At 51.6% G+C, this 11,571-nt stretch overlaps 1 protein-coding gene across 1 annotated transcript in view; it reads left to right on the top strand.

Moving 5' to 3' along the window:
- Window positions 1–4,730: 4,730 nt before the first annotated feature.
- Pgbd5 (piggyBac transposable element derived 5) overlaps window positions 4,731–11,571 on the top strand; it is a 60,729-nt gene continuing 53,888 nt past the window's right edge. The window contains exon 1 of the mRNA XM_051169246.1: window positions 4,731–5,089. Coding sequence (XP_051025203.1) covers window positions 4,762–5,089 — 328 coding nt within the window. The 5' untranslated portion in view covers window positions 4,731–4,761. The remainder of the gene's footprint in view (window positions 5,090–11,571) is intronic.

Raw genomic sequence — 11,571 nt, 5'->3', positions numbered from 1 at the left:
TAGAATCCACCATGGACAACATAGACAAGTCTGTCTGGAAAAAACAAAAACAAAATCTGTGGGAAGAGAGCTTTGGAAGCAGCACAGATCTTTTAAATTGCCCTGTTATCCAAGAATATAAAAACCTGACTTGCAATATGCATTTTTCTTCACTCTAAACATTTCATATTATTCGCTTGAAAAAAAATTATTTCAAACCCTGGAAAAGGAAAGGTAGATTGCAACACTAATCAGAGTCATTTGTGCTGCCTCGCAGGGGTCTAGCTGCCCTAGATTACCACAGGGAAATGTAAATTAGCTAAACAACTCAAGGAGGAAAAAAAAAATCTTCCTGATGAGAAGCCACTTCCCCACCTTCTTTCTCATGCCCTTCCCTGGATTCTTGCTTGCCAACCTCACTGGCTCACTGGTGTCAACTAATCTCCCAGGCCTGGGGTTGGGGGCTATTTCTATCTCTGTAGTCTGGGGTTAGAGTTATTGATTGGTTTTAGCCATTGGTCAGAAAGGGACCCGGTTCTGGGACAGGCCTCCTCAAGCCCTAGCAGCTGAACGGGGCTGTGGTTGACCAGCTGGTGAAGTGCTTATGTTACAAGCAGGAAGCCTTGTTTTGCTCCCCAGAAACCACAATCAAGGGCTGGGCCTGGTGGTACATACCATGTGCTGTATGTACCCTTAAGCTGCCAGCCAGAATAAACCTGTTCCTCCCCCTAAACTGCTCCTGTCAGACTATTTTATCATGTCAACAGGAAACAAACCAACCTAAGGCGCTACACTGTAAAAAGAGTCTCAGGGGCTCAGAACACAGCCCAGGAGCATGCTAGACCCCAGTTCAAGAACTGCAACCCATCAATCAAGTATATAAAAAAACAAACAAAAGGAAGGCTCAGACACAATTAAAATGACAACAGTGTTTAATTTCTTTTTTTAAAAAAAGATTTATTTATTTTGTGTTATGCTTGAGTCTTTTGCCTGTGTGTGCGCATGTGCACTGTGTGCACCCCGTTACATCAGAGGCCACCAAATCCCCTGCAGCTGGAGTCACAGACAGCTGTGAGCCACCATGTGGGTCTGGGCACCAGGCCTAGTCTTCTGCACTGGCAGCCAGTGCTCTTCAGCATAAAGCCATCTCCCCAGCCCCTCCAATAGTTTTGACATAAAAATATGCACCTTTGGTTTAGCAAGATCTATGACATCGACTATAGGTTGATGAATTGCTTTCACTGCCCGGAACTTCTTGAGAAACCTGAAAACTGGAAACTCAGTGTTAATCTGAGATTATTTTTTAAGTTAAATTATTTGGGGGAAATGTTTTCCTATGACTTGTAGGCAAACTACCTCAGTGTAATAGCCATTCTGCAGCTAAGCTCACAGCTGTGTTCCAAGTAAAGGTGATGCTGAGGGCTCAATGGTGGGTGGCATCCAGTAGAGAACACCAGACAGGTGACAACTGTTCCCTTAATTGTTTGCTTGTTTTTTTTTTAAGTATTTTATTTAATTTTAATTTATGTGCATTGGTGTGAAGGTGTCAGATCTTGGAGTTACAGACAGTTGTGACCTGCCATGTGGGTGCTGGGAATTGAACCTGGGTCCTTTGGAAGAGCAGGCAGTACTCTTAACCACAGAACCATCACTCCAGCCTCTCCCTTAATTATACTCTTTCCTCTCTCTCTCCTATATTTTGACAAGAAGCAGTCACCTGCCTTCAAAGGCTGACACGTTTTTACTTTTTCTTGTTGGGAGAACTTGCTTATACAATGTAACATGTTAAGGGCCTGAGTATAAAGCAAAGCAGTCCTCTCCCTTTAATTTTTGAAATGTATCTTTTTAATGTTATGAGTGTGCAGCAGTTTAAATGAGAGTGGCCCACACATGCTCACACATTTGATTACCTGGTCTCCAGGTAGTAAAACTGCTGGGGACCGATTAGGAAGTTTGGCTTTGTTGGAGGAGGGTGTCACTGGGGTAGGCTTTGAGGTATAAAAATACAAAACCATTTCAAGCTGGTTCTCGCTACCTTGTGCCTGTGGTCTGAGATGAGGCCTGTCAGCTGTTTCTGCTCTGACGCCTTGTTCATGATATGGACTTTAAGCATCTGGGACCCTGAGTCCAGTTAAATACTATCTTCTGTAAGTTGCCTTGGCCATGAAGCTTTGTAACAGCAATGAAAAATGTAACTAACCCAGGCTGTTTTTTGTTTTTTTCCCCTGCAAGTTGGAGGCCAGCCTGGGCACAATGGATGCTGTCTCGAAATGAAAATATAAAGAGGAGGAAGAGAAGGAAGGACAGGAAGAGACGAGAGAACAAAGTTTATTGAACAAAAACTAGATTAAGGGAGCTGGCATGATTGCCCAGCAGTTAAGAGCGGTGGATGCTCTCCCACAGACGTGTGAGTGCCTGGCGCTTGCAGGAGCTAGAGGAGGGCATTGGACCCCCCTAGGACCGGAGTTAGCCAGTTGTGTGAGCTGTCATGGAGGTGCTGGCACTGGCTGTCCTAGAACTTGCTCTGTAGACCAGGCTGGCCTTGAACTCAGAGAGCCACATGCGCCACCGGGCCTGGCTCCTTTATCTAATCTCTATTCGATAAACGTTTGCTCCCTAGTCTCTTGCTTCTTTTCTTCCTCTCTTTTTTCCTTTTCCAGACAGTGTCTGCTGTACCCAGTCTGGCCTCCAACTTGCTGTCTCACTTTGTAGCTGAGAATGACCTTGGACTTCTGTTTTTATTGCCTCCATCTCCCAAGTCCTTGGATGACAGACCTGCACCACCCACAGCCAGTTTGTGCTTTCCTGGGGATCAAACCAAGAGATTCTGGCATGCTTAGTAACTGTGTGCTTGCTGAACTAAATCCCCAGCCGCCCCCACCCCTACTGCCCCCCCCCCATCATGTGATTCTCTTCCCTCCCTTGCTCCCCATGCGAACTACTGGGGGAGGAGGCGGGAAAGCATGAAGGCCCTGTAGTTTCTTGGCATGAGCACCACGTTGGGGGGGGGGGGGAAAGCTGTGCTGTCACAGTGATTATTTTGTCAGATGCTCCCATGCTGACAAAGTGACCAGGATGACACTCCTGCCAGCTGCTGGGAAGGAAGGACTCCTTCCTGTGGACTGGACCTTCAGATGCTACTCACCTCTCGTCACTTCACTCTTTTTAATAGGTAACACAAAACCCTTACAGGAGTCTCACCCAGGCTTTAGGTTTGATCTATGAGGCCTTATTCTGTTCCTTTAACCTATGATCCCCCGCAGCCCTTGCTGATTAAGTCCGCTTACAAGCAGCTGCTTCACAGCCTTTGGCGGTTCCGTGTGCACGGGGATGCTGAAGACCTCCCTTTCCTAGGCATACTTGTCCAAGAGAGTTGCAGTGCTTTGCAAATACTTTCTTTCTTTCTTTCTTTTTATCAGGTAATACACACGGAGGGGAATGATCAAGTTTTATCCAGCCTGTCTGTTTGTTATCATGGATTCACGCCTGCTTTGGAGGTCCCGGGGACAGACTCGAGTGAAGACCGGTTCCAGCATCTTCACTCCATATGCACACTTAGAAATAGCAGCCCATCGTCTGTCTTCTGTTTGTGTAATTATCATTTAGTGCGCCCAGTAGGGTTTTCCGAGCCCTTCACATCTACATGGATTTATTTTATTTTGGAGTGAAAGTGACTTTATGGCCCAATTACCATTGATGCAACTTATTGCATTATGTTACAGAGGAGGAGCGGGGGAAGACATTCCGATGAGGGGAGGCCTTCCAGCCTCACGCTCCTACCCCAGAAGAGGAGAGACCACCGACTCTACTCCATTGTTAGACACTGAAGCCCTGGCGACCAGCTGGTTTCTTTCCTGGTCATATAATGTTCTCTTCCAGATGTGCGTGTCCAAGGCCTGCCCAGGCAATACCAGAGCACAGTTGGTGATAGCTCTCCTGAAAGCAATTTTGAGTTTCAGAAGGTGTCAGCCTCAAGGATCGTGAGAGATGACGAGCCACCTCAGTCCAGGGTTGCCGCCCTTACATGACAGTTGTCGAAGGAGATTGTTTTAGTGTCTGACCCAGCTTCTGAACAGAACAAGATTCGGGAAGCTAGGAGGGCAGCCTGAAATCCTCAGGAGCCCGCGGCGGTCCGTCCGCCTGGAGCGCGTCCGCAGCGTGAATTTCAGAACCGCTAAGCGGACAGCTCCCCGACGCCGGGCGCGGCTGCGCAAGGGGCGGGCCAGAGAGCACGGAGCGCGAGGACCCGCCTCCCTCCCCACGCCGGCCGGCCGCTGGGAGCCAGTGGGAGGTGAGCCCCGCGACAGACAGGCCTCGCGCCACGCCCCAAGGAGGTGGGGCGCCCAGCTATCCCCGCCCCCGCGAGGCCCGAGCTCTCCATTGGCCAGCGGCTGGAGGTGTTGGAGGCGGGCCCGGTCCACGGCTCGCGCCCGGGAAGGTCGGCGGCGCAACGCGGCTGCCGCGGGGAGGGCGCGCGGGGACGCGACGGGGCCGGGCGCGGCGGAGACGCAGCGGGTGGGGGCAGCGGCGGCGGCGGCGGCGCCGGGCAGCGGCTGAGTCTCTTCCCGCCGCGGCCGCAGCCAGCGGCGCCCGAGCTCCAAGGCGCATCCCGGGCGCGCGGCCCGAGCGGCCAAGACGGCGGGCCGGCCGGGCGCGGGGCGGCGCGCGCTGTGCTGCGGGCTGCGCTGGTGGGGAGCCGCGGGCCGCGGCGGGAGTCCCGGGCCCGGCGCCTGCGGCTGGGAGGCGTTGTGGGGTGTAGGCGCACGGGCGGCGGCCGGGGCCATGGCCGAGGGCGGCGGGGGCGCGCGGAGGAAGGCTCCGGCGCTTCTGGAGGCGGCCCGAGCACGCTACGAGAGCCTGCACATCTCGGACGACGTGTTCGGCGAGTCGGGCCCGGACAGCGGCGGGAATCCCTTCTACAGCACCTCCGCAGCCTCGCGCTCCTCCTCGGCCGCCTCCTCGGACGATGAGCGTGAGCGCCCCGCGCCCCCGGGGACCGCCCCGCCACCCCACGCCGAGGATTCTTTGGAGCTGGAGGAGGACGAGGCCGGTGGGGGCTGGAGCGCCGTGCTGAGGGATCGCCCGCCCCCACGCTTCGAGGACACCGGAGGTGAGGATCGACCGGGGACACTGGGATGCAGGGGCGCAGGGTGCGGCCTGAAGGCTAGCGCACTGGCCGGGCGAGTTCCAGACACTCTCGACCGGCACCTGTGTGTTTGTGGAAGCAGATGGTTTTGAGAGCAGGGGTTTAAGGTTGGTCCTGTTGCCTCGGGGCCGGGGGTCCTAGGTTTCTCGTGGGTGGAGACCACACCAGCACTTGCCAGAGGCTTTCCGTCATCTGGCAGTGTCACACCTGTGGGGTCAGTAAAGTATGGCCTTCTTTGTGGAGGGGATCCAAACGCCTGCCACTGCTGAGGCAGGGTCATTCGCAGTACACAGGATCTAGGTGCCAGGGGTGAGGCGCCGGTCGCAGCCGAAGCGCAGGGAGAGGCCACCCCAGCCTCTTCACTGATTCTGTTTTTCTGAGAAACTTCCAGCAGTGCCAGTCTATCGCGAACACTGGGAGGAGGAGCGAAGGGCAGTTCCACCGCGGTAGGGCAAGAGTTCTCAGTCCGAGTTACTTTCAAGGTGTGTAGACCAGACCTAGATTATCTGGAGAAGGTGACTGGAGTTGAGCGCCACTCTGGGGCCTCAGGGTGTTGTTGGCTTCTGCAGAGTCGAATCCTAAAATACCGCTTTGCAGCAGCTCAGCCTTCTGCTTTGTGAGAGGTGGAGGCTGCATTCCCGTTTGACCCCCAACCCCATCCTGGCAGGCAGATGTTACACCATATTCTTCTGTGAAGTGCACACAACCAGTGTGGAAGGGTACTAGGATGTGCCCTTTACATGACCCCCCCCCACTACACACACACACACACACACACACACACACACACTTTGGGTAGTGCATGGTTAGTGACACTCTAGTTATTGTTCAACGGGTCTAGAATGCAGCTCCCACGGACTAGGAAAGTTGCTGCAGGGAGCTGGAGATGGGAAAGGCTGGCCCGGCCCTGGAGGGAGTGGTATGCAACCTTGCCAGACTGCGGTGTGGATGGGCAAAGTTGCAGCCGGGTTGGAGGCTTAGCATCACCGTGCAAGGTTCTAAGTGGGCATTTTTTTTTTTAAAGCATTTGGCTGTGGTTAACAGTACTCTAAATGGTCCTTCTGTCCCATCCTACATTTCCATTAGGGGCCTCCTGCCCTGCACAGCTGTTTTCCATCTTGGCTCGTGGCACTGTACCAGCCGAGTGCCCTGGTTTGGCAGTCTGTGGGCTTTTGTGATCCTGTGTTGATCTTGCACCACTTAAGATAGAAAAACGGTCTACAGAGGAGAAGTCAACAAAGCTCGTAGGTCTCAGGCCGAAAGAGGGACATGGTGCCGGCTTAGGCCTAGGCTAACAATGACGAAGGTGCTGGTGTTGAGAAGGGTAGAGGCACCAAGCTGACTTTTTAAACAGTTCTTTGCTTCTTAGTAACCTGTAAGTCAAGATGTCCACTGTGCACTCCCCAGCACAAAGACCAGGATGGCCTGTCACTGGCATTAGGCTCAGATCCTGCTTCCTGCCCGTGGTTTCCACCTGTGCCTGAGAGTCCCCGTGAGGTTCCTTAGGCAAAGGCATTAGCAGCTATTTGCCGGTGTTTGTGGCCAGCGACGCTTTTCTGCTCTAGGAGTGGTCTTCTCTTTTAAATTTAGATCTAATTTAGAACTTCCTCTTTGTGGTACCACTGCCCCAAGGGAGACACAGGGAAAGGATAGAGGGTCAAAGCTGATGGCTTGTTGAGCACAAGGAGTGTGACTTATCAGAGCTTAAAATAGATTCCGATCCCCAGGTTGGTCAGAAAAGATCCTCCAGCCCCCGGGAGAGCGTGGAGAGCGATGGATGTGTTTGTTAGGAGGCCAGTCGCTGCAGCACTTAGCCAGGAGTTTCAGCGTGCCAAGCTACCCACCTACAGCATCAGGGGCACCCCAAGAACCGCTGCTCTACACCGCCACGAATGCAGCCTGCATCCCTCTCCCTTCTGCGTGCCCGGGGTTATAACAGATAACAACTGGGGTGGGGAGGGGGAGAGGAGGAGGGGAGTATCTCGCTCTGTTATCAGGTTTCATAACAGAACGCTTGTGATTGCTGTGGCTGCTGCAGTCTAGTGTGGGCTGCATAGGACTCTGGGTTGCTATGGAACTTAACAGACTTGCCCTACTGTAAGCAACTGTCTCTGTGCACAGCCATGAGTATGCAGACAGGCCTGTGGAACGGCTCCATTGTTGCTGGTTGAACTGGGAGAGCGACTTCTTCTGCGGAGAATGCAGCAGCTTCCTTCTTCTCTTGACTCCTTTGATGACCCAGAGACCTTTGCTGAGTGTTTGGGCAGGAAATAGTTGCACAGTGAGGACTGTTATGCATTGAATTTCTATCAAAGTGGTTCCGTAGCTCCGTGGAAAATTCGCGTATAGTAGAGACATTGGTGCCGAACCGAGAAGAGGGAGGAGAGATTCTTGTGGTTACTGGTTCGAATCCTAGCTCTTCAGGCTGTTCAGGTCTTTCCAGCCTCATCCCTGTTTTCCATGGCTTCAGCCTGCTGGATGGAGCATGCGTGAGGAGGCACAGCCGGCAGTGGCAGGGGAGTGGCTCTCTCACCTCTCTTAGGCTAGGCTCTGAGGTGTGGGTCCCCTTGGGAAGACTTACTTATAAACACTGGCAGGCTGGTTGGCATGCTTTAACTCTTGGGGAGATGGGAGAGTCTTCCTGGGAACTGAGCTGCTTTCTGGGAGCACAGGGTTCAGACTTGCAATCGAAACCCCTGAAATAGCCCAGTGAACTGTCGGCCTCACTTGCCTAACCACAGTGTGTGCGAGTCACCAGCAGTGTGCCACGCTCTCCTGGGAGCAGTGTGAAATTCAGGCAGGCTGTGTTTGAGGCCTCTGACCTTTAGGTTCCCCTCTCCAAGCGTGCCTTGACCACCTGTTGAGGAGGTAGAGGAGCGAGCAGGCAGCAGCACAGTCTCGGGTCTGGTGTTCTAGCTTGCCTGGGTTTCTGTGGTAACTGACAGGCCCTCTCCCATTCATGCTGATGTGACAACAGCCATCTAAGACTCCCGTGGGAGCCTGACCTTGGGAACATGAGAGGAGCATATGGGGTTGGAAATTAACACTGTTGAATTTTTTTTCCTTAGAGCTTACTGCTATGTTTTTTTTTTTTTTTTTTTGCTGCTGCTGTTGTTGTTGTTGTTATTGTTATTTTAGGGACAAGGTTTCTCTATGTAGCCCTAAACTTACTCTATAGACCAGGCTGGCCTCAAACCCACAAAGATCCACCTGCCTCTGCCTCACGAGTGCTGGGATTACAAGCATGCACCACCACAGCTAGTTTACTGCTGGTTTATTATAGTTTTTTTTTTTTTCATTTTTTTAAAGACTTATTTATTTATTATCTATACAGTGTTCTGCCTGCAGGCCAGAAGAGGGAACTAGATCACATTACAGATGGTTGTGAGCCACCATGTGGTTGCTGGGAACTGAACTCAGGACCTTTGGAAGAGCAGGCAGTGCTCTCTTCACCTCTGAGCCATCTCTCCAGCCCTATTTTTAACTTTTGTAATAATTATTTATTATATATGTTTATTCTTTGAGAGTTTCATGAATGCTTGTAATGTATTTTGATCTCTTCCACCCTCCGCCCCTTCTCAGACCCTCCCCTCACATCTGCCTCCCAACTTTGTGTGTCTCCCCCTCCCCCTCCCCCTCTCCTTCTCCCTTTCCTCCCCTCCCCTCCCCCTTTACTTCCTACCCTCTTTCTTTCATAACCTACCCAGTCTAATTTATGCTGCCCCTATGTGCAGGAATGTGGAGCTATCCACTGGAGCATTGTCAACCTAGCAGGTACCACGTCCCCAAAGAATGCTGACTCTCCTTTCTGGCAATAGCTCTTTTGCTAGGGCAGAGGCCGCTGTGACCCGCTCCCACCCATGCTGGAACATAGACTGGCTTGATCTTGTTCTTATGAATGCCTGAGTGTGCCCAGAAGACACTGCGCCTCCCTAGCCCTCCCCAATGTGGCTCTTACATCTTTCCACCTCCTGTTCTGCAATGTTCCCTAAGCCTCTCCGCAGGGGGGTGATATAAATGTCCCATTTATGGCTGAGCAGTTGTGAATCTCTCTAATACCATCTACTGAGGCCTTTTCAATCCCGAGTAAGAAGAGAGAAATGTTCCTTTTTACTGCCTGAGTTAAGTGGGGTCCATGACCTGTGGAATCGGAGAAGCAGCGCCTTCTGTCTCGGCTCTGTGCCAGGCTGGATGGCAGTGGGAGGACCACGGGCCTGCAATCCCAGGGGGGTGCTTCCTAACTGCTGAGCAGCTACACCCCTCGGTCAGTGCTGCTGGCTTCCTGGCAGCTCTGTATCCCTGGCAGCTGCCCAAGGTGGGGAACCTGAGCTCCTGGTGTAATTCACATCGCTAGTTGCTCATCTGTGCATTGTCACACTGTGCTCACACAGACCCAGTGGTAGAGAAGTTATCATTTCTATAGAGGAAGACAGTCTTAGCTTCCTGGCCGTAGGGGCAGGCGGCTCACCTGGCCAGGTGGATGCCGTCCTCTTAGTCACACCTGACAGCTCAGGACTGGCAATTCCACCTAGTTCTGTTACCAGAACTCTTTCAGCTCTGCCACTATCCATGGCTTGTCTCCATGTTAGTCATAGACTTGCCTTTCACTAGGTCGGGTTCTGTGAATCTTAACACCTGAGTGTACCAACCAACCCTTGCACAGTGGTGCAAGAAGAACCAGAATTTCTACTCTTCTTAGGAACATAGTGCTGCTCCCAGGGAGGTGGGACTTCCTTGCCAGGGAGTGTGGCTAAGCGTGCTGGCAGGACCTGTGTAAGGCCTGCCTCGGTTCTAGAGTGTCAACTTACCTTTATTTCTGTATGTTTTTCTTATTTTTTTAGGTTTATTTGTTTATACATTTTATGTATAAGGGTACTTTGTCTGCATATACATCTGCACACCAGAAGATAGCATCAGACAGTTGTGAGGCAGCCGTGTGGTTGCTGGGAACTGAACTCAGGAACTTTGGAAGAGCAGCAAGTGCTCTGAACCGTCTCTCCAGCCGCTGTATGTTTTTCTTAACAGCGTAATGAACATCTTCATTTTAGAAAAATAATGTTATTAAAATTATTTTAGTCCCATAATTTTCTGTTATCTGAAGAAAGCCAACCATGATATGAAATATGTAAGTCGTGTGTATAAGAAAGTATCATGGTGGGTGAGCTGATTTTTACATATACTAAATATGTAAGTCGTGTGTATAAGAGAGTATCATGGTGGGTGAGCTGATTTTTAATTGCAGTTAATTATTTATGGACATTTTCCATTAAAATTTTAAATTGTTAAGTTTTAATGAGTCCATAATACTCTGCTGACCCCTCTGGTTAGCCCTGAGCCTGTGGCCTTAAACTTTAGTCCTGTGTATCTGATGTGTGGGGCATGTGTGCCACGGAGGTCAGAGGACAGTTTTGTGGAGTCGCTTCTTGCCTTCTGCAGTATGTGGGTCACGGGATGCATGGAACTCAGGTCTTCTGGCTTGCATGGCAAACACCCTAACATACTGAGCCATCTCACTGGTCCCTTTTGCCCTTTATAGTTTCACTGTTAAGCTGTTCTCAAAGCTTAGATTGTGGACACATCCTTGATTTGACCCTTAACATAAAACCAGCATAGGAGTGTCACGGGGAAGGATCTCTCTCTATTTTTAGAGTTTCGGTAACTGTTGTAAAAGAATCTTCTAGAAGCATACCTGTTTGCACTCTTGCCAACACTGAGTGCGCTGGCACATCCACCGGAAGTTTTGGTCCCATGACAGACACCTGCTTGTGGTTTCAGAGGCTCCACTGCCAGAGCCTGAGGTGAGACAGGACATGCCTGAGGTGAGACAGGGCATCACGGCAGAAGCGATGGTGGAATAAAGAACTTTACCTCAGTAGCAGCCGGGACGCAGAGAGGGGGCAGAGATGGAGGGGTGGGGGGGGCACAAGAAACATCCCTCAGTGGCACACCTCCAGTGACTGCCCCCTCCCCCCGCCCCCCTCCCCCCCAACACCGGTCAGGCTCACCTTCTAGAGCTCACCTCCACAGAATGCCAGTGACTTGTGCTTCATTGGCAGATGAAGGCTGTTGCCTCGGGGACCAAGCCTTTTTGGGGGGTTCATTCTGTTGTAGATTCACTCTGTAGCAGTAATTAAACCCTGACTAGAAGGTACTTGGGGGAGGAAAGTGTCTGTTCCATCTCACACTTCAAGTTCTAATCGATCAGTAAGGGAAGACAGAAGGAGTTCAAGGCAGAAACGGACGTACTCTGGTGCCTCACATTTGACCATGTCCCCTGGAGGGGGAGACCTGGTGGCACTCAGAGGAAGGACAGCAAGTAGCCAAGAAGAGACTTGATACCCTATGAGAATATATAGGGGGACGTAATCCCCCTCAAGAACAGTCATAGGGGAGGGGAATAATGGGAAAATGGGGGGGGGGGAATGGGAGGATACAAGGGATGGGAT

This window comes from Acomys russatus, chromosome 26 (genome assembly GCF_903995435.1).
Source record: "Acomys russatus chromosome 26, mAcoRus1.1, whole genome shotgun sequence".
In the NCBI taxonomy this organism is placed as follows: domain Eukaryota; kingdom Metazoa; phylum Chordata; class Mammalia; order Rodentia; family Muridae; genus Acomys; species Acomys russatus.
The sequence above is the reverse complement of the archived record's forward strand: the minus strand, read 5'-3'. Positions and strand labels throughout refer to the sequence as shown.